The sequence below is a fragment of the Carassius auratus genome, chromosome 26 (assembly GCF_003368295.1).
Source record: "Carassius auratus strain Wakin chromosome 26, ASM336829v1, whole genome shotgun sequence".
In the NCBI taxonomy this organism is placed as follows: domain Eukaryota; kingdom Metazoa; phylum Chordata; class Actinopteri; order Cypriniformes; family Cyprinidae; genus Carassius; species Carassius auratus.
In genome coordinates, this window is record NC_039268.1 from 2,724,591 (window position 1) to 2,747,605 (window position 23,015).

General features: G+C 36.9%; 3 protein-coding genes across 3 annotated transcripts; 2 read left to right on the top strand and 1 right to left on the bottom strand.

Annotated features, from left to right (window-relative positions):
* The first annotated feature begins 3,733 nt into the window (after positions 1-3,733).
* Positions 3,734-7,986, top strand: LOC113044079 (N-acyl-aromatic-L-amino acid amidohydrolase (carboxylate-forming) B). Its single transcript, XM_026203680.1, has 7 exons — positions 3,734-4,031; positions 4,669-4,904; positions 6,416-6,611; positions 6,922-7,015; positions 7,098-7,205; positions 7,284-7,396; positions 7,737-7,986. Exons 2-7 carry the CDS (start codon positions 4,669-4,671, stop codon positions 7,932-7,934), a joined length of 945 nt encoding a protein of 314 aa, XP_026059465.1. The 5' UTR covers positions 3,734-4,031; the 3' UTR covers positions 7,935-7,986.
* Positions 7,987-8,927: 941 nt separating this feature from the next.
* LOC113044751 (N-acyl-aromatic-L-amino acid amidohydrolase (carboxylate-forming) B-like) lies at positions 8,928-17,481 on the top strand. The gene is made up of 7 exons (XM_026204926.1): positions 8,928-9,153; positions 11,521-11,756; positions 13,495-13,690; positions 14,537-14,630; positions 14,713-14,820; positions 14,901-15,013; positions 17,180-17,481. Exons 2-7 carry the CDS (start codon positions 11,521-11,523, stop codon positions 17,375-17,377), a joined length of 945 nt encoding a protein of 314 aa, XP_026060711.1. The 5' UTR covers positions 8,928-9,153; the 3' UTR covers positions 17,378-17,481.
* Positions 17,482-19,213: 1,732 nt separating this feature from the next.
* Positions 19,214-22,776, bottom strand: LOC113044080 (claudin domain-containing protein 1-like). Its single transcript, XM_026203681.1, has 5 exons — positions 22,698-22,776; positions 21,467-21,941; positions 21,253-21,357; positions 20,135-20,272; positions 19,214-19,484 (listed from the first exon to the last, which is right to left on the bottom strand). Exons 2-5 carry the CDS (start codon positions 21,738-21,740, stop codon positions 19,264-19,266), a joined length of 738 nt encoding a protein of 245 aa, XP_026059466.1. The 5' UTR covers positions 21,741-21,941; positions 22,698-22,776; the 3' UTR covers positions 19,214-19,263.
* Between the last annotated feature and the right edge of the window lie 239 nt (positions 22,777-23,015).

Genomic DNA, 23,015 nt, shown 5'->3' on the forward strand with positions numbered 1-23,015 from the left:
TAAACGATCAGCTTTAAACCAAAACCAGCTGTTATTATAAAAGTAACATAAAAGTAACCCACTCACCACATTTTTATTGTAGTAAAAACAGCTAGTAAGGGTATTTTTGTGCAAAATATGGTTAGCATAATTACGAATGACGATGTTATCTGCAATTCAAAATGTCTTTGTAAGTATAGGCTACATTTGGGTTTCTTAATTGCACATGTAATTTACACGAACCCCTTTTTTGTTAAGTATTAAGATGTTCCTTAATGGAACCAGACTTGGTTCAGGAAGCCCATCCTCCTCATTACAATAAATTTACATATGCTAACTATTATCTAGTTACAAAACATGTCTTACAGCACTCAAGCATTCACTGAAGACATTATGATATTTAAAATGTTATTAAGCCAATGTTACATTTGTACAGACAGTGATTAAATAGCATGGACAATGAGTGATTTAAAGTCCTTTGAGGTTCATCTTAATCTGACTGAAAGGATGCAGGCAATGGTGAGGCAAGCGTGTGTTGCTGTCTAGCTAGTATAAACTGTAATTGGCAATAGAGTTGCTTTGTAACGCCACCCTGCATTAATTCAGTCTTTGAACAAGGCATGTGAAGTGTCAGTAGTTTTGAACTTCTTAAAAAGCCTGAACTTGGGGTCTCTGGTACTTCTCAAATGAGCAATATTCACTGTCTGCGAATGACTTTCACAACATTCTTTAACATTTTCCACATCTTTCTCTTTGAGCTGACAGATGACGCAAAACAGCTTGTGTGATGAGAATTTATATTCAGTGCGAGAAGAACATCTTGTCCAGCAACAGTGCAACAATTTTATATAATGGTCAAACTATTTGGATGTCAAAAAGACATAAAAAACAAACACCCTGTTATTATTTACTGACATTTACAGCAAGATTAGAGGAATATTCATATAGCTCTTTTCAATACAAGAACAGATCTGTCAAGATATGTAAAAAAACAATGAAAGAACCTTAAAATAGCAATTCAAAGCCTTGTGTTTAAGGACCATCAAAATGTACAGCTTTAAAGTTGGGATATGTCGATGACTCATATTGTGATTTTTTTTTTTTTTTTTTTTGTTAAAAAGACAGATTTCATTCTTGCTCATTTTGTGCATGGGTTTTGAATAACATCAGAGTTATTAATAACATAAATCTAATTTTTTGGTTATCTGTTACTTTTAATGGAATACCATTCCATCACTTGCTCACCAGTGGATCCTCTGAGTGAATGGGTGCCATCAGAATGAGAGTCCAAACAGCTGATAAAAACATTACAATAATCCACCCCACTCCATCAATTCATGTTTAGTGAAGTGACAAGCTGCATGTTTGTAAAAAAACAAAACAAAACAAAACAAACTTGAAAACAAACCATCACTTCTGACCAAAATTCCAGTCTATACACAAGTGCATCAAAATACACCAACATATTTGATTCGAGCTGTTGTCTATACTGTTTTTTGCCTGTAAACACTGCTTGATCTGTGTCCATTTCTCTCTTGATACAGGCAAGACAACCTTTTCACTGGAGAAAGCAATAGATAATTCCTATTTTAGGTGAAAACAACATCAGCTTTTGGCTTCACAAGACATTAATTGATGGACTAAAGTCTTGTGTATTATTGTGAAGATTTTATCAGTTTGTACCTATATACACAGTTTCAGTAGTGGGAGCATGTGCGTGTGCTTGTTTGTGTATTTACGCTTATGCCTGTTTATCTGTGTGTGTTTTAACCACAGAAAGGCCATGTTACACATCTCACCACGCACTCACGGTTCAGGTGGTTTTGTACCTTTCATCTTCAACCATTAATCCTTTGATGCTTCCATAGGTGTTTGAGCTCTCCGGGAAGACGCTGCCCTTTTATCGTGCAGATCTGGCAACCTCCACTAACGCCTGTTGGAGGAGTCCTGCTATCACATCGCTTTTAGTGCCTGGGGAGAAGCTCTTCCAATTAAAAGGGATTAAACTCTGATTGAAGCACACTTAATGAATCAGATCAACAGTTGCTTCCTCTACTTCACAAGGGGGAATAATGACTAATGGCACAATGCAAGTGTGTGTCTGTGATTGAGGTGAGCTTGTTTTGCAAGTGGACTCTGAGCAGGGAATCACCAGTCAACAGGTGAACGTTGTAAAACGTGGATTCTCATGTGGAGGGATGCAGCTAGGGCTGCACGATTACTCAAAATAACAAACAAGTTTGTCTCTGCATCCGCTTAGTGTGCATTTTGGAGTGCAACATGTTTAGTCGAAATAAGTGGTGATCCCACCTGGGTAGTGTTATGTATATAGTGTCATTTCTAATCACCCACACACTTATTTTTTCCTCAGAGTACCAGCAACATGTTAGAAGTGGCGGTATGTAGAAAAGTGCAGGTACTCTAAAGACAAAAGAGCTGGTACTGCATACCGGGCCACATCGAGCACTGTCTGTCTTCACAACACTCTTGTTGCTAAAGCTCTCAGTGGGTTTCTACTTCACATGTTTCTAGCAATCCAGAACAGAAATTGCCTTCTGTCACTGATTACATCCATTGTGCACACAGCTAGTTTAAAGATTGCTTTCTGCTGCTACAATGAGAGAAGACCCAGTCTCCAAAAGAACAACCTGATTTCATTCAAGATCTCTGCAGTCTTACATCTTTAATTTCTGGCGTTTAAAAAAAAAAAAAACTCTAGGTTAGGTTAAATTACTCCTTTCAGTCATATTGACTGAATGCAATTGGCAGTTTGAGTGGTACTGCTGCTGAGTTTGAAAGAGAAAATGGATGGGAAAACCAGCCGCTCCTGTGCTCTCATGTGGCATTGTGCCATCAAGCTGATTGAACAAGAAACTGAATTGCTCAATAATAAGCCATATTATTTTTGGTAATTTCATAGTTTGAGTCAACACCCATTTATACCAATTATGGGAGATGATTGGGGAAAATTCTGAAAATTATCTGAATCTATAAACAATAAGAATCAAAAATACAAGTGCTGTGTGAATTTGAAGAAAATACTTAATACTTAAATTATGAGAATTCAGAATAACATCATATAGTGTAATTTACTTTCAAGAAGAGTATGCAAACTTAAACATCTGCAGCATATCTTGAAACAGTTTAAACATATACCAGCAACCATAATTTTTCACCATCGTGCATTTTGTGACCATTTGCTTTTATCATGTTTTTATATGAATTTATTTACCCTGTGGAACAATCTTAATGCATTTCTTGTCCATACAACAGCAGTTCATATCATGGCCAGTGGGGGCTTGTGGGACATTTTCAAATTAGGGCTGTGCTCATCCAACAATTTTAGCAACATATTTTAAATAATGATCATTGATTTACTAAGTTCAGGATTAAGTTTGAGAATGATTCCTAAAAACAGTATTTTTCTGCAAGCTTTTTTCCAGGGTAAGATAAAAAAAAATATTTTATTGGTCAAAATTCATAATTTACAGTGCAATAACAAAAACAGTTAGGGAAAAAAATATATAATCATTTTAAAACAATCTACTGTAGACATAAGGTTTGAGGACGCTGATTGGCTAAATGTTTATGTATTCAATCAGCCATTGGCTAAACTGCTACATAGACCCGCCTCCTTTCTCTATCGCCGTAGAACTGAGCTTTAGACATGCGCACATTGCGCAGTGCACTGGTAGGAGACATACAAAAACATATATGAATACCAGCTCATATAATTTATAATGATAATAATTACTATTCTCACTTTGATAAAACATAATTAAACAGCATCCGTTTATCTCCTCCTGAGGAAGTGCGAGGGAACAGTAACAGGAAATACTGAAACGCTTCTCCGCTTTCTCTGTCATTATGTAACGTTAGAGTCGTTATGTTTAGGTAAAAATAATCACACACCCGCTCTCTTTTTAGCGCATATACCAGTCAGCAAAACGCTCGCTTCTTGCTGGAGCTCAAATGAAAGTGAGAGTCATGTGTGAAAGATGATCCAGGGCTGGTGACTGAAGCAGACAGAGAAGAAGAAGAAGAAGGACGTGGTAAATCATTGTCTCGTGTTTTGCATGCCCTGTCACACCTCATGTGTCCAAACTTCACTCAGTGAGACTATTAAAGGAAAAGCAGTTGGAAGAAGGAGCATATAACAACATTAGAAACAACAGTAGGAGCTTTTCCTTTCACATTTGTAGCCTTTACTCTGATATGTTGCATGTTGTTGAATAATGTGAGACAGCTTGTAATGAACACAGTTCAACAGAGCAACATAATATTTAGTTTCGAAATCGAAGTAAAACAGCTAAACTTCTAGGAGCAACAGAGCTAAACTACCATTGTCACATGTTCTTAAAGGTATACACACATGGGTAATTGCCTGTCAAATGAGAGTAAACTGGTGTAATTGTTACCCACTATTTGACCATAACTTTGTTAGAAAGTGCATTACACAGTTTGGAATTCTAGAATGTGATGTATGCAAGCCAAATACATACTAACAGTCTACTAATAAAGGCAGGTTGTGTTTTATGTTCTCATTAGATAAGTTTATCTAGGATGTGTTGGTTTTCCCCTCCTGAACTCCATATACTGAGATGTATCAATGTATTATAAGGGACGAAATCTTTTAATGCACAAAACCTCTGAAAACAAAATAAGTGTGTAATTATTTTTCTGTTGCAGATGGCGTTTGTGTTCCTGCCAGCATTGGCTCGTATGGCCGTGTGTGGCGGCACCCATGGGAACGAGCTGTCCGGTGTGTATGTTGTGCAGGAGATGGAGCGACAGCGGAAAGAGAAGGGAGAGGGTGTGTGGCCGATTCCTGTAACAACTGTGCTGTCAAACCCAAGGGCTGTGAAAGAGTGCAGAAGATACATTGACACGGATATGAACCGCTGCTTCACCAGAGACACGCTGAGGTGAGATGTGGGACTGCAACATGGAGTATAGTCTTGTGAGTAAATGATTTATTTAAAAAAAAAGATAGTTAGGTAATGACATACAGAAGTAATGGATAAAGAAATAAAAAGCAGGCTCTGTTTAGAACAAGCTTATTCACTAGAATGAATCTGACTTTCCAAAATGAGAAAGAGGTCCCTTTAGGACAAACCAATTCACTTGAATGCATCAGACTTCCCCAGTTTTTAAAAGGAAAATCCAGAAATGAAAGTTCTATCATCATTTAGTCACTCTAAGAATTATTTGGAAGAATTTTGGTAACCAAATACTTGACAGTAGCCACTGAAATTAATTGTGTGGAAAGAAATACTATGGATGCTGTCAGCTGGATAGATGTTGCTGAATAGAGTTAAGAATCACCAGAGGCCCCACGATACAGTATTATCGCGATATTATCGCATCCTAATACAATAATATTGTGAATTAAAATATATTGCAATACTTTGCGATTCATATTGCAATTTATACTTTTTTCCAACTTCAAATTATGTCCCCAAAGGAAAACTTTGGAAACAGCTGTTTTAACTAAAAAGAAACATCTCACTTAAGTTTTATTGCTGCAGTGCAAAATGAGATTGTCAAGCAGACAATCTGACCTGAAAACCTGTCATAAATCTTGTATACACCTGGCAAACTCAACTATTTGCATTACAGTCTAGTCTAGTCCACCTTAATTAAATGTAAACAGGTATGCACTGCTGTGCTGCTACAGGTATTTGGAACAACGTAACCTAAACTTGTACAAAAAAGTTGTGCCGACACTTCAGCAATTGGGTCATTTGAAAGTAATTTATTGTTAAATTTAAGATATATAAACCATTTTCTTCCATCCGATTTAAACACTTTCATAAAAAGTCTTAAAATATGCATTTATTTATTTATAATTTTTCGCTCAACGACTCCCAAACGATTTGTTTAATGATACATTTTTTCAAACCCCTCCTTTGAGTACATGACGGCAACAGTTTTTACAAAAAATGACTCCACTTTCAGAATAAAAATATCCTGATAATTTACTCACCCCCATGTCATCCAAGATGTCTCCCTTTCTTCAGTCACAAAGATTTTATCAGTCACAATTTATATAACAAATATAAATTGGCCATTTTCTTAAAAAAAAAAAAAAAAAACTTTTTGCTCATCTTGTCTAGCTCTGACATCTGTAGGTTTCAGTGCCATAGAGAAACATTGGAATATATGAAGCTCGCATCGGTTTGATGGTGGTTAAGATACAAAAATGGAAAAACAATGCATCTGGGGTGCTTGTAACACTGATTCCAGAAATTTATTTTATTACATTTCCTAAACCCTTTTAAGCCCATATTCTTTATATATCTGTAACTTGAATATGTTTTGGTCAATAGCTAAAATAATAAAATCGTGCCTTTGTCCAAATATATATGAGCCTAACTGTATTTATACATGTAAAAATGTGAATGGATGTTAATCTCATATCACCTCTCTCTTGCAGTTGTCCTATTACAGACAGCAGCCCGTATGAAGTCCGGCGTGCTCAGGAACTGAACAATCTGCTGGGGCTGAAAGGATCCACCGATGCAACAGACATGATCTGTGACCTTCATAACACCACGTCCAACATGGGCCTCACACTCATCCATTACACGACCAGTGACTGGGTGACCCTGCACATCTGCAAATACCTACAGGCAAGAACATTTCTAGTGTGCTTCAATAAATGGTGTACTAGAAACTAAGGGCAGTCGTTCTCAACTGGTAGGAGGTTTGACTTAAAATTGAACAGACAGCAAGTTGTACATGTCACAAACAGTTGTACTTAATATTCAGTGTAAAATCTGCTTCCTGAAGCAAAACCAGTGAAGGACCACACATCTGTGTTTTTATAAATGTTCCATTTTAACTGCGTTGACAAGTCCATGAGTAGAACATGTTTTTTTTTTTTTTTTGTGCCTATGCATGTGTGTTTTCATGCTTTGTGTTGTCATGTACACATTTAAGACTAAGATAACCAATGTGCCTGTGAGAGTGCTGGTACTGGATTTCCCTATTTGTGACGCATATAACTTGGAGTCGGTATCCAAGCATGGCTTTAGTAAGTGATGGTGATCATCTCAATGCATTTGCTTTGTGTACTCCACCACAAATGCACATTCAGATGAGCTGTGTTTCTGTAGCTTTAGAGGTCGGGCCGCAGCCGCATGGTGTCATCAGAGCTGACATCTATAAGATTATGAAAGAGGCCGTCGACCTGACAATAGACTGGATCCACAAATTCAACTCAGGTACTGTAAGACCTAAACCATTTTGGTTTATATTTGACTGTTGTAATTGTGACTTATTTCAAACTATGTTGTTTTCAGGAACGGTGTTTGAAGGCGGGGATGTAGAAGTCTTTAAGTTTATCAAAAGTGTTGATTATCCCAGAGATCCAGAGACTCGGAGTCTCACTGCTGCCATTCATCCTCAGCTGCAGGTGCCAGTCGTTCTGCTATTTATGATATTTACACACAGAATCAGCAAAGATGATGCTATGAACCACATGTCCAGATCATATTTCAAGCTCGCTTCAGGACCATTTATATTAGTGATGGAGAAAAAAGATCTCATAGATTTACTGTAAACATTTCATAAATGTTTAAATTGGTCAAGTATTTATTCATCATGGTAGTATTTCTTGTACTGCTTTTATGCTGATTTAAAAAATATAAAAAATATATATATATTTTGGGGGGAATTATACAAAATGGGGAAAATGTACGAAGTATGTATGCAAGTATGTTTTGTAAATTAAGGAATTCTTTTTTTTTTTCTAGGACAGAGACTTCTGTCTCCTCAAGCAGGGAGACCCTTTGTTTTTTACATTTTCTGGAGAAACCGTGAAGTATGAAGAAGAAGAGACGCTTCATCCTTTCTTTATCAATGAGGCTGCCTATTATGAAAAAGGAATTGCTTTTCACTTGGCTAAGAAGTTGACACTGACAATTCCAACAGTGCAAGTGCAGAAAGACTGAAGGATTGGAGAGGAACGGATATAAAACTCTGCATAATTGCCAAAAAATCTTACATCAATCAGATGATTTTAAGAAGACCGAATGCCACTTAAATGATTTTAACAATTTTGCAATCACTTATAACTCAGGTAGACATCATGTACATATTTGTAGTTATATGAAAATGCAATGCTAATTAAGTTGTCAAAATCAATGCGTTCAGTCGCATATTACACTTTACAAAAATGTAATACAATATTTAGTCCATCATGTCTTATACATGTAATGCTGTAACTTCTGCTGTTTAGGCATTTACAAAATTGTGAATTCCTCAGCCTATGTCATGTTATTAATTTTTAATATTGTTTATGGTTATAATAAATATTATTGCTTCTTTTTAAAGACATTTCGTTTCATTGGGTCTCAATTATGTCAAATAGAAATCTCCTACCATTACAAAAATGGAAAGATTCGTACATCATGTAAAAACAAGTATGGATAGAAAAGTTTGTGAAACTTGATCACAAGGTGGCTCCATATTAAGCAACTTCAGAACCCTTGCTTTAAGTTGCCCTTAACAGTTAATCTTTACAGGTAGTGTAGGCATTTCGGAGAGGTTAGCAATAGCAAGCTAGCTTTAAAAGCATAAGATCCCATCCTCCCAACAAATCACTCTCCAAAGCCACGCCTCCTCCCAAACACATGAACATGCACAGATAGAGTAGAGACTGCTAAACTGCTGCTGCTGTGAGCATTTAAGAAATATTGCTGCTGCACATATAACAAATGAATAACCCCATAGCACGCTCACCCTCTAGCAGATCTGTACAGGACAAAAGGACATTATAAGGAAGTTTGTGATGTTTACTGAATTTTCAATGCTTATAGAGGCATCATAACTTAGCACAATGCTAACAGTGATTACAATCAAAGAGATTTTTTTTTTTTTAATTGGCTGTTTTGCAATAGCAGGTGTTTATGCACTGAGGTCGGAAGTAGTAGGAAACTGTGACAGGAAATACCGGTTTGTTATGAAAGTCGGGCAGGAGCCAGTTCTGCGGTCCTCTCATTTGTCATGTTTATCCTTCCCCCATTGATTTTCTTCCACACACCCTTTCTTTTTAGTGCATGTATGAGTCAGCAAACGCCTGCTTCATGCTGGAGCTTCAGTGGAAGTAAAGGTCATGTGTGGAAGATGATCCAGGGCCGGTGACTGAAGCAGACAGAGAAGAAGGTCGAGGTAAATCTTTGCATATACTTTACTGTGTTTGAGCAACTGGGGAAGAATGTCTTAAACTATTAATGTGTGTGTGTGGGGGGGGTATGCAGATGCGGCTCCTGCTGTGTTGTGGCCCCTGAGGTTAGATTAGGCCTGTACCGACTGAATGTGTGTCTGAATGCATACTCTATCACACGTATGTGTCCAAATGTCTGCTGTGCCTTGTGCAGCTTCACTCAGTAAGACGATTAGAAGCAAAGCAGCCGGAAGAAGAAGTGAAACAGATTTACTTCTGTATTAAAAATAGCAGTAGGATTACCTTTCATTTTTAGAGCTGTTGCTCTGATATGTTGCATGTTGTTGTAAAATGTGAGACGGCTTGTAATAATGGTCTTCAGTAAATGCATATTATTTAAGAAAGCTACAGAACACTTCCTTCTACAGGAAAACAGCAAAACTCTTAAACTAATACCATGAACACATGTTCTTAAAGGTGTACACGCATGAATAAACACTCGACAAATGAGCGTAAACGCAGACATAATAAAGTTACCCACTAGTCAGGCTGCAGGCATAACTTTATTAGAAACCACAACATTACACAGTTTGAATGGAATTCTTGAAGTATGATGTATGAAAGCTATCTATCTATCTATCTACTCTCTCTTTCTCTCTCTTGTAAGTTGTAGTTAACAATAATAATCCTTTGTCCATTGCTTTATTTTAATTTTCAGTCATTTTCAGTCAGTGGTGGAGGAAGTACTTAAGTTTAGTACTTAAGTAAAAGTACAACTACCCTGCAAAATATATACTTAAGTAAAAGTATAATTACTACATCAACATCTTACTTAAGTAAAAGTCATAAGTACATACTTTTAAATTTACTTTAAAGTATTTTTTTAAGTAAAAGTACAATCAGTTGTCTCAATGTCTGGGCTGTTCAATTGTAACAATCACAAACAATATCTATTGTGTACTGGAAAGAGTTGTTGTGCAATACTGACACTGTAAAAATCTGGTTATATACTTATTACTCATTAAATAATAATTAGGCTAAGCCAATTATGACATACAATTTATTTTATTTTTACTATACTATTAAGAGCAGCAAAAAAACTCAAAAGTACACAGGTTAGTGTTATTCTCAACACTTTAATCAAATTTCTATGACCAGTTTATTCTGCTCAACAACAGTTGCTTTAGTCCTTTACCTAGGCCTGCATGGGGAAAACGTAGCTAAAACTGCATTTGAGGCTTATACTCCATTGATTACAGAAAATCCAAAAGCATTAGGCTAATAATGTATAACACATTACACGCTAAAGAAGTTGCCCTGTTAGGGTACCACTAACTTACGTCAAACAAATATTATACTGGTGTGATATTTTTGTTATGTTGACATCCGTTTTTCTATAACAGTCATAGCACCATGTCATAGCAAGTTTGTAACTTAAATATGAATAACTAGCATTGCATGTCTTACCTCTATATGTTTCTTCAAATTTGAAGGGGAGTTTTTAAACGCCAACAGTTCTTTGCGTTGAGGTAGGCACTTGACACATTGAAAACGCCAGGAGTCATCCTTTGAACCATTAAATTCAAATAACTTGCTTAAATAAGGCCAGGGATGTCTCTCAGAATCAGAGCTGCAGGGCACAGGCTCAAGCTCAGTCGACGTTGTTAGCTCTATTTGATATTTGGTGTCCACCGTGTCCTTTTCTTCGATTTACATCAGTTCCGCTTGTGTTGTTTCAAAACGCGCGCTGAGCGCGTGAGTTCTTTGACCAATCAGATCTCCGATCTGTTTCAACGTGCATTGGCCAGCAATGCCAAAACGTCAGTCGACCAAAAAAATTTTTATGCAAGATTCGGAAAGATGTAACGACACGCATTTTAATAAAGTAGTGGAGTACAAAGTACAGATAATTGCTGAAAAATCTACTTGAGTAAAAGTATAAGTATGCATTATTTTTTTTACTTAAGTAAAGTATAGATACGTAAAAATGTACTTAAGTACAGTAACGAAGTACAAATACTTCGTTACATTCCACCACTGTTTTCAGTAAATAATTGTTTTTCTCAAATGCAACAGTTCACTTTTGTTCTTGTTAACAGTGCAGTTTCCAGTCTGTTGTGCCAATCATGCAAAATAGTCAACGCGTGTTCTGTTGACCTCCTCCATGGGATTATTAATTATGTTTTTGTTTGTTTGTTTGTTTTGGGGGGGGGGGGGGGGGGTTACTCTCTCATCAGTTCTACATATTATCTAGAACTACAAATCATAAGTAAAGCACATAACTTTATTATATTATGGGTTAATCTGAATTAGACAGACATTAAAATATTGCCATACCATTTGAAAACTCAAAGTGTACTTTTCTGTTGTAGATGGCGTTAGTGTTCCTGCCAGCATTGGCTCGTATGGCCGTGTGTGGCGGCACCCATGGGAACGAGCTGTCCGGTGTGTATGTTGTGCAGGAGATGGAGCGACAGCGGAAAGAGAAGGGAGAGGGTGTGTGGCCGATTCCTGTAACAACTGTTCTGTCAAACCCAAGGGCTGTGAAAGAGTGCAGAAGATACATTGACACGGATATGAACCGCTGCTTCACCAGAGACATGCTGAGGTGAGATGTGGGACTGCAACATGGAGTGGACTTAAAAAATAGTGAAGGTTCTGAATTAGGTCTATTCTTTCTTCTAAAAGCAAAATATATTATAATGGGAAGCCGTTAGAGACGAAACCCATTGAAACACTTGCGCATACAGTACATGTGAAACACTTGCGTGTACATGGGAAACACTATATATCTGTGCATATATATGAAAGACATGTGTGGATACATAGAAACTCTTTGCATAAACCCTGTTATCGCCCACCTACTGTTGTACCTGCACAAAGATTGCACTTTGAGTGATAATTAATAATTAGTGATGTGACATACAGCCAAGTATGGTGACCCATACTCAGAATTTGTGCTCTGAATTAAACCCATCCAAAGTGCACACACACACCAGTGAACGCACCCACACACACACAGCAGTGAACGCACACACACACACACAGCAGTGAACACACACACAGCATTTGTGCTGTAGCACCCGGGGAGCAGTTGGGGAGCAGTTGGGGGTTTGGTGCCTTGCTCAAGGACACCTCAGTCATGGTATTGCCAGCCCGAGACTCAAACCCACAACCCTAGGGTTAGGAGTTAAACTCTCTAACCACTAGGCCACAACTTCCCAACCAGAAGTTTAGTTCATTTGGAAACAGAAGCGCGGTTTATGCAAGGAGTTTCTATGTAACCACATGTCTTTCATATATATGCACAGATATATAGTGTTTTACATGTATGCGCAAGTGTTTCAACGTGTATCACAAGTGTTTCAATGGGTTTCATCTCAAACGGCCTCCCATATATTATAATAGTATGTGATCTCATTTAATCCTATTTGTATGCCTAACATGTTGAAAATGTAAAACGCTTGTTGTCTCATCACATTCATGAATTACATGAAATTTGGATGCAATCGGAGCAAAATGTTGAGTAGTTTGCATTACTAGATAATACTGTCCCCTTTTGAACATTTCTATAGACCTTTTTCTGATTTCTGGGTTTCTCAGTAGCGGAAGATATAATACCTGGGTAAAATTCTACAGTATAGGGGTGAATGAGAGACTGACACATATATTTATTTTCATTCTGATTTGCTCAAATAGCAAAAGAAAAACTCCATGAAGAATGTTTTTCTTTACTTTTTTTTTTTTAAAGAAAAAATTTCATACAATTTCATATTTTCTGTCACGCCCATAGATGTTGCATTAGAACCACCCTCTGCTTTATCGTTATTATTATTATTATTATTTTATTTTTTTAATTCAAGGCAAAAGTAATGTTATACAAAATACATTGGTATAAATTTACATACATTTAAAATGTACATACAATAAAAATGAAAATATAAAAAACTTTGGAGGATTTATGATGCTGATGACCATTGAGAAAAGGTTCTATTGTAAAACAGTTGTGAAATATTAAATGTTTAACTACTTCTGTCTTACCTAGTTCTCTTTCAGCATTAAAACTGACGCTTCGTGCTTAAATTCACATTAAATTCGGCCTACTTTGATTTGATTTGTCATCTCAAGCATTGACGAGGGTGCTTACACTGCTGAGGCAGATCAGCCTAAAAATGTCCATTTTAAAGTTCCAAAAATTCCTCTTTGTCATTGAGAGGTTTTCTGGGGTCTCAGTGTCTATGGTACACCTGTGGATGTTGACTAGTTGTGCAGCAACTCTGGTTAACAGAAATGTAGTACATATATTTCTAAATGCAAATATGTTACTGTGTAGCTCTCTCTTGCAGTTGTCCTATTACAGCCAGCAGCCCATATGAAGTCCGGCGTGCTCAGGAACTGAACAATCTGCTGGGGCTGAAAGGATCCACCGATGCAACAGACATGATCTGTGACCTTCATAACACCACGTCCAACATGGGCCTCACACTCATCCATTACACGACCAGTGACTGGGTGACCCTGCACATCTGCAAATACCTACAGGCAAGAACATTTCTAGTGTGCTTCAATGTACACCATACTGGAAACCAAGGTCAAGGTCGTTCTCATCTAGTGGGTTGCTGTGACCAAAAATTGGACAGGCAGCTAGGGAAAAAAAATTGACAGACAGCAAGGGAAAAATTGGGACAGCACTACTTTAGTTTATAAATTTAAATGAGAATTATAGTTATCGTAAAGAAATATATATGTCCTTTACTTGTCATCTCAGAACATGCAAATGTTGACTTCCTGAAACCTTCATATATGGGCCGCCTCATACCGTACTCTTTGTCTCCTTCTCTCAAACTCACCCTTTCCCTCCCTTTTCGACTACAGAAATTTAAATCACGCAATGCTGATGCCATGACAATTTGAGAATGAAAAGTAACCGTTATAATAATTTGTGGCTTTTCCACAGTTGGTCTGAACAAAAATGGCAGACTTGTTACTTGTTTAGATGACAATATGATTTTATATTTCAAGATGGAGGCTAGAATCTGAAAGCCACACATACTCCTCAAAACATTAGATTCTTCCACCGGAGGCATGCAAAGATGATAATTTCACAAATAACAGACGGAGATGGCAACAAAGAGGAACTAACGGACTGCATCTTAAAATTATGCAATCCATGAAAAAGTAACTGTAATCCAATTATTAACATTTTAGATTGAAATATAATTACGCAACCAGATTACTTGTAATTAGTTACGACACAGCACTGAAAATACAGAATATTCAGTGTAAAATACAGGTCCTTAAAAAAAAAACAGTTAAGAACCACAGACCTTTGTTTTATTTATGCGCACGTGTGTTTTGATGTTGTGTGTTGTCATGTACACATTTAAGACTAAGATAACCAAGGTTCCTGTGAGAGTGCTGGTACTGGATGTCCCGATTAGTGATTCTTATTCCTTGGAGTCTGTGTCCAAGCATGGCTTTAGTAAGTGATGGTGATCATCTCAATGCATTTGCTTTGTGTACTCAACCACAAATGCACATTCAGATGAGCTGTGTTTCTGTAGCTTTAGAGGTCGGGCCGCAGCCGCATGGTGTCATCAGAGCTGACATCTATAACATTATGAAAGAGGCCATCTACCTGACAATAGACTGGATCCACAAATTCAACTCAGGTACTGTATGTCCTAAACAAATGTGGCTTACCTGTGTACTTTCTGTAATACTTTATTATTAAGTGTGTTGTTGTTTTCAGGAACGGTGTTTGAAGGTGGGGATGTAGAAGCCTTTAAGCTAATCAAAAGTGTCGATTATCCCAGAGATCCAGAGACTCGGAGTCTCACTGCTGCCATTCATCCTCAGCTGCAGGTGCCAGTCGTTCTGCTATTTATTTTACAGGTGCTGGTCATTTAATTAGAATATCATCAAAAATTGATTTATTTCACTTATTCCATAAAAAAATTAAACTTGTATATTTTATTCATTCATTACACACAGACTGATATATTTCAAATGTCTTTTAATTTTGATGATTATAACTGACAACTAAGGAAAATCCCAAAATCAGTATCTCAGAAATTCAGGTTCAATATTGAAGACACCTGGTGCCACAATCTAATCAGCTAATTAACTCTAAATACCTGTTTAGACCTAAATGGTCTCTCAGTTTAGTTCTGTAGGCTTCACAATCATGGGGAAGACAGCTGACTTGACAGTTGTACAAAAGACGACCATTGACAACTTGCACAAGGAGGACAAGACACAAAAGGTCATTGCAAAAGACGCTGGATGTTCACAGAGCTCTGTGTCCAAGCACATTAATAGAGAGGTGAAGGGAAGGAAAGATGTGGTAGAAAAAAAGTGTAGAAGCAAGATTGTGAAACAAAACCCGTTCAAAAATGTGGGGGAGATTCACAAAGAGTGGTCTGCAGCTGGAGTCAGTGCTTCAAGAACCAGACGTATGCAAGACATGGGTTCCAGCTGTCGCATTCCTTGTGTCAAGCCACTCTTGAACAACAGACAGCGTCAGAAGCGTCTTGCCTGGAGGAAGAGAGGAGAAGCACACGATCCATGTTGCTTGAGGTCCAATGTAAAGTTTCCACAGTCGGTGATGGTTTGGGGTACCATGTCATCTGCTGGTGTTGGTCCACTGTGTTTTTTGAGGTCCAATGTCAACGCAGCCATATACCAGGACGTTTTAGAGCACTTCATGCTTCCTGCTGCTGACCAACTTTATGAAGATGCAGATTTCATTTTCCAACAGGACTTGGTACCTGAACACACTGCCAAAGCTACCAGTGCCTGGTTTAAGGACCATGGTATCCCTGTTCTTAATTGGCCAGCAAACTCACCTGACTTTAACACCATAGAAAATATATGGTGTATTGTGAAGAGGAAGATGTGATATGCCAGACCCAAGAATGCAGAAGAGCTGAAGGCCACTATCAGAGCAACCTGTGCTCTCATAACACCTGAGCAGTGCCACAGACTGATCGACTCCATGACACACAGCATTCCTGCAGTCTTTCAGACAAAAGGAGACCCAACTAAGTATTGAGTGCTGTTCATGTTCATGTCATGTTCATCCGTTTCAGTTGGCCAAGATTTCTAAAAATCCTTTCTTTCTATGGGTCTTAAGTTAATTCTAATTTTCTGAGATACTTAACTTGGGATTTTCCTTAGTTGTCAGTTATAATCATCAAAATTAAAAGAAATAAACATTTGAAATATATCAGTCTGTGTGTAATGAATTAATAAAATATACAAGTTTCACTTTTTGAATGGAATTAGTGAAATAAATCAAACATTTAGATGATATTCTAATTATATGACCAGCACCTGTATATCCTCACAGAATCAGGATGAGGATGTCTAGATCATGAGAAAATGAAGTTTTAGTTCCATTTTCTTTTACAGTAATGGTGAAAAAAATCCAATTCTATTTATTGTTGTGTGGAAAAAAGATAAGTTATTATTATGGTAAACAGTGCTTTATAGGAATTAATTACATTATCTGGATTATGTAATCAAATTCTTAAAGTGTAGTACTTGTAATTGGATTATATTACATTTTAAAGTCCCCCTAATATTTAAATATGAATATTTCAGTAATTAACACATTTACATGTTCTTTGATGTCAGTTAATGGTCATGTTGACATGTATGTAAACAAGATTTCAAATTTGGGTGTTCAAGTGTTTTATGCTTTTATTTTAAAACAATTTATTGTTTAGAATTTTATTATGTAATTAATGATTAGCTCTTCATCAACTAATAACCCCCCTGCAGTTCTTTAATTTAACACAGTTTGGGGAACAATACAGAAATGTAATGTTTAATGCATTTTACGATGTCGATAACAAAATTTTTATTTATTTATATTTTTAATAATATTCCCATTTAAAATTTGGTCAAAAGCAATCGGTCTAAAACATGCTAAATATAATTTTTCTTGATTCTGATTATAATGTGACCTAGATATATTTATGTGAAATATACCCAAAATCTAAATTTTTTTTTTTTTTTTTTGTCTAGGACAAAGACTTCTGTCTTCTCAAGCATGGAGACCCTTTATTTTTGTCATTTTCTGGAGAAACTGTGAACTACAAGGAAGAAGAGACACTTCATCCTTTCTTTATCAATGAGGCTGCTTACTATGAAAAGGGTATAGCTTTTCACTTGGGAAAAAAGATAATGCTGAAAATTCCAACGGTGCGAGTGCAGAAAGACTGAAGGATGAGAAAGGGAAATATATTAAATTCAGCGCGATTACCACCATCAATCAGTTGATTTCACCTAAATGCTTTTGACAGTCACTTGTAAATCAGGTATATGCTATGTACTTATTTGTAGCTATATGACAATGAATGGCTCATTTATCTGCTTCTAAAACATGAGCAACAGCATTTTGGATGCAAAGATATTTATTGTGACCAGCAAAATGTTCACTTGATGGGAAGGTGTACAAAACTGTATAAAAAAGGCAAACGGTCTGAAGTATTGACTTCATGATGATGTCACAGTGGAGTGTGAGGTATCCTCTTGACTGTATTGCTCATATGCTGTTGCTCTCGCCTGATTTCTTTGAGAAAATAGAGCCTCTCATGGACTCAAAATAAAAAGACAAAACAAAAAGCACACTCACTTGAAAAAAATGTGATCTCAAGTATTACAACACACAGAATAAACCACATGGCACAATGAGATCAAGTGAAGCTGGATGTGCACAGTGTGATTTTTACCACTGGTGCGTTTTTTTAAATTAATATGATGGCAGTGAAATCTTAAGTAAAATCTACAACTGACTGCAAGTCATCTACAGATTTTTAGTAAAAGTGCATGAAACACATGATGAATGACAGCAGTAACTGGATGTTTTAAATCACTCATCCACATCATGTCACACAAAATTGACAATATAATTGTGCCTTTGCACTGATTTCACCAATGTTTAGAGTGGCTTTATATGTACTAATTTAGTTGTCATAGCCTCACATTATGCAATCCTAAACTGCAAAGCATATCGAAAACAACATAATGGTAAAAATCACATAACGTGCACCAGCTAAATATTTTAACTGAAGTATAAAATATAAACCACAGCTGAGATGGTTTACTGTACTTGAACCATCTCAAACCATTATATATGGATTCTAATCAAGTCACTAAACAAATGTGAAATACATTATCAAAGAGAAACTAAATGGTAAACAACAGAGTATAACCAATGCAAAGCACAAGAAAAAATAATAAGCAAACCAAATGTTCAGAAAAACGAAAAAAGGCTCAAGTGGTTAATTCTTATAATGGACACAAACATTAGTCTTTAAGGACAAGGCATAACCCATTACATTTTGGGATTGCAAAGTGCTAAAATGCTATCGCTTAAAGATGTCACCGAGTAGCTAGAATAAAAAACACCTTTGTTACCGTATTTTCCGGACTATAAGTCACAAATTTTTTCATAGTTTGGCTGGTCCTGCGACTTAGTCAGGTGCAACTTATTTATCGAAATTAATTTGACATGAACCGAGAGAAAACATTACTGTCTATAGCCGCGAGAGGGTGTTCATTACAGTCTATACCGTTATAAATAAATGTGACTTATGTTTTATTTTTTCTCGTCATGACGTATTATTGGACTGATGCGACTTATACTTAGGTGCGACTTATAGTCCGAAAAAATACGGCATTTTAAACATGCTGAGGAGATGAAACTAAACCTAACCTATCAAATTGAGTAACCGTGTGACTAAACAAAAGGTGAAGCTCTGAATAACTGCGGTTTTAGTTTATAGATGCTTTTCTGTTGTTGAGCGTGAGTCTGTGGTTGAGAAGTGTAGTTTCTCATCTTCAGCAGCACAGATGCTAATCGAGTGGTTAAAAAGGCAGGTATATAGTAGGAAGATCCTTCAAGAAATGAATATATTCACAGGACAGTGCGACAGGTGGACGGACAACATTAGTTAACCTACTAACTTTGAGCGGTATGTTCTGATCTTTTCCTTCATAGCTTTAACTTGGTTAGTGGTAAAAGCAGCAGCTGAACGAACATGGCTAAATGCATTCTGTGAGAGCAGACAATCCCTTCAGCGACTGTATAGTCAGTCCTCTATTGCCTAAGCGACCCTGTAGGCTGTCATTCGAGTGTAGTGTTGGCGTTGGCTCCTCGCGGCCCAGATGAAGAGCGCAGCAGCCATGATCTGCAGCGGTGACGACACCAGAGCCAAAAACAAGGACCAGCTCGGAGAATAGTCCATACCCTCGGGGAGCTGGGATATTTTGTGTAACAAATGCATGCCCGTGAGGAAACAGCATACGGTGGCCAGGGAACACAGGCCTGAGAAAACAATAAACGTCAAATTATAATGATCTCATATATACAGTACAGACCAAATGTTTGGACACACCTTCTCATTCAAAGAGTTTTCTTTATTTTCATGACTATGAAAATTGTAGATTCACACTGAAGGCATCAAGGTCTATTTGACCTAGGAGGAGAGAGATAGGGTGCTGCGCCAGATGACCTGGCCTCCACAGTCATCGGTCCTGAACCCAATCGAGATGGTTTAGGGGTGAGCTGGACCGCAGACAGAAGGCAAAAGGGCCAACAAGTGCTAAGCATCTCTCGGGGGAACTCCTTCAAGACTGTTGGAAGACCATTTCAGGTGACTACCTCTTGAAGCTCATCAAGAGAAAGCCAAGAGTGTGCAAAGCAGTAATCAAAGCAAAAGGTGGCTACTTTGAAGAACCTACAATCTGACACATTTTCAGTTGTTTCACACTTTTTTGTTATGTATATAATTCCATATATAATTCCACATGTGTTAATTCATAGTTTTGATGCCTTCAGTGTGAATCTACAATTTTCATAGTCATGAAAATAAAGAAAACTCTTTGAATGAGAAGGTGTGGCCAAACTTTTGGTCTGTACTGTGTGTGTGTATATATATATATATATATAGCCATTAGCTGTTATTAATGTCTTACCGGCCAGCAGATGCAGCAGCCCTACGAATAGTGTGGGAGTGATACTGCGGCAAAGACAGGCACACACTCCGATCAACGCGGCGAGAAACACCAGCCCCACAGAGACCAGCGGCAACAGGAACTGACACTTCCACAGGTCTGTGGACACAAACATTTAAAACATGATGACACAGCAAATAACTTCAAATTTTAAAATACTATATATGAATGAATCTTACTTAAAGTAACTGTTTCTAGACAATAAACAATTATAAGTGAATGGAATGAGCATTAAAAATTATGTTTACTCTTTTCATTGTTAGTTAAATTAGCCGATATAGCTTTGATATGTTTTTATTTGGTCATTAAGTTTAAAATTAAATGTTTGATATAAATGAAAAATAAAAATCTTCCCAATATATACACTACCATTCAAAAGTAAGCAAGATTTTTTTTTTTTACGTTTCAGAAAGAAGACTCTTCTGCTCACCAAGATTGCATTCATTTGATTTGATTAAAAATACATTAAAACTGTATTATTAGGATATCTTATTACAATTTAAAATACCTGTTTTCAAATAAAAAAAAAACATTTATTCCTATGACTCAAAGCTGAATTTTCAGCATTGTTACGCCACGTCAGTGTCACATGATCTTTCAGAAATCACTTGAATAAGCTGATTTACTGCTCAAGAAACAAGTATTAATATTATTATCAATGTTGAAAACGGTTGTGATGCTTCATATTTTTGAGGAAACTATGATGTATTCCTTTTTTCAGGATTCTTTGATGATGGAGAGTTCAAAAGAGCAGCACTTATTTGAAACAGAAATCTTTTGTAACAATATAAATTAGGGCGATCACTTTTGAGAAAAATCTAATTTGAACGGATATCGAATAACATGCAATGTATTCGAATATATTCGAATATCTAAAAGTGACAGCCCTAATATAAATTTCTTGACTGTCACTTTTGTTTAGTTCAATGCAACTTTACTCGATAAATGCGTTTATTTATCCAGTAAGACCCCACCCCAGCCTTTCAAATGGTAGTGTATAAATCGAACGGAATATCATAAAAAGAAATCCCTAGAAAATATAGGTCTGAGTACATGATTGATTTCAAGTCAGGACGTACATGTACGCAGCAGATCTTCTCCACTTTTAATATTCCCCGGGGAGTTGTACTTGGTTTCCCACTGCTGTGGCAAAGTAAAGGCCTGACATTTAGTCATTATCAGATCTGGAAAGGAGGAAGCGGAGAGTGAGGAGAGAGAAAGCAAAGTGTAGCAAGCATCAATTTTTAACCAACTGCACAATAATAATACATCACCATATGTTCCTCTCCTTACCAGGCTCTTTAAAGGGCACCAGAATGCAGCGCCACCAGAGACCCAGCGTGCCGTTCAGCCGGAACAGAGCGTCACTGTAGTTCCCCTCATTCACCTCCTCTCCCTCAAATTTCTTCTGCAGGTCCGAGTAGTTGTTTTTGGCATCGTTGCTGGCCGGCTGGCTGTGGTACTGGTACCAGTGGTGCGTACCCATTGCAACAGAGAGATAGACGGTGGCGAGCAGGCTCAGCACAGAGCCGATGACCAGAGCCGTGGCGTATCGGTTGTCCACCATGGTTTTGATTAAAAGACTTCCTATAGATGTCCAACAATTAACTCTTTAGTTGAGGAGTGTGGTGACTGATGGGAGGAGATCGGTAATATAACTTGTTTGGGTTTTGGTGACAGAGATTGCTTTTCATCCTCTTATAATATCCTGTGCAGAACGTCAGATCTCATCCTCGTGGAGGTGATCCTTCTTAAGATCCTAAGTCATCTGAAACAGAGAAGAGTGTGATTAAATCTCAAAGTAGTCAAACAAAGTCATGTTTACAGAAGTAACAAGTTAATACACTTTTAAGGAGGAATGAGTCGCTGGATTTGCAAAAGACAATCCCAGTTTCGAAGCATTCAGCCAGGTAGCTAGACATTCGTGAGTAAACCTGTGTATTGTATGACTGGGAAAGGATTCGTTGTACTTACGATTGCAGAAGGTATTTCACATAAATGCCACTAAACCGCACATAACAACAAAGAAACGATGACTAGTTAATTCTAATATAAAATGGTATAACAAAACTTTATTTAAAATATATATATATATATATATATATATATATATATATATATATATATATATATATATATATGAAAAAGAAAGGGTTTAAAAACAACAGTTGAACTTTTCATTTAAGTTAACGTTAAGTGGTCTTTTTTTAGTTAACTATATAAAATAATTTTCGCAGCATTTAAAAGCACAAAGGAGCATTTCTTCCCATATATGGTGATTTAGATATATTTAACTGAGACACAAGTGTCTAAAATTAAATATTGCCTAACTTATATTAAAGTTTAGACGTTGACTAGCATAACAGCTAACAGGCTAGTTTTACCGACGTACTCGAGACTCTTGCGAATAAAAAATAAAGTATTTAAAATGTAAGTGTTGTGAACTTCATATAGCAATGAAACACCATATATAGGTTTGTTGTTTAAAGCAATAAAAGCTGTGTGCGATTGTCACTAAACTTACCACACACACACCCTTCGCGCTGACGACGACTCCGCTTCCGGTTACCATTACGAACGCGCGTACTCAACTTAAATCCGCACGGGCACGAGCAGTGCACTCGATCAGATGCGCGTTGAGAGTTTTATTAGGTTTTCATACAGTCTGTGGTTTTCAAACGCTCTTGCTAAAAAAGAAGGACTAAAATGATAAGAAACTAAACTGTTTTCTTCTGTTCATAGTGTACCTGCCTTCATATATATATATATATATATATATATATATATATATATATATATATATATATATATATATATATATATATATATATATATAGTATTT

Coding starts and splice junctions, on each gene's coding strand:
- LOC113044080 (XM_026203681.1), bottom strand. CDS start 21,740: ATGGTGGACAACCGATACGCCACGGCTCTGGTCATCGGCTCTGTGCTG. Junction 21,358..21,466: donor GGTGCCCTTTAAAGAGCCTG/GTAAGGAGAGGA, acceptor CCTCCTTTCCAG/ATCTGATAATGACTAAATGT. Junction 20,273..21,252: donor AGAAGATCTGCTGCGTACAT/GTACGTCCTGAC, acceptor TTGTGTCCACAG/ACCTGTGGAAGTGTCAGTTC.
- LOC113044079 (XM_026203680.1), top strand. CDS start 4,669: ATGGCGTTTGTGTTCCTGCCAGCATTGGCTCGTATGGCCGTGTGTGGC. Junction 6,612..6,921: donor ACATCTGCAAATACCTACAG/GCAAGAACATTT, acceptor TACACATTTAAG/ACTAAGATAACCAATGTGCC. Junction 7,016..7,097: donor GGTATCCAAGCATGGCTTTA/GTAAGTGATGGT, acceptor GTGTTTCTGTAG/CTTTAGAGGTCGGGCCGCAG.
- LOC113044751 (XM_026204926.1), top strand. CDS start 11,521: ATGGCGTTAGTGTTCCTGCCAGCATTGGCTCGTATGGCCGTGTGTGGC. Junction 11,757..13,494: donor TTCACCAGAGACATGCTGAG/GTGAGATGTGGG, acceptor TCTCTCTTGCAG/TTGTCCTATTACAGCCAGCA. Junction 14,821..14,900: donor GATCCACAAATTCAACTCAG/GTACTGTATGTC, acceptor TGTTGTTTTCAG/GAACGGTGTTTGAAGGTGGG.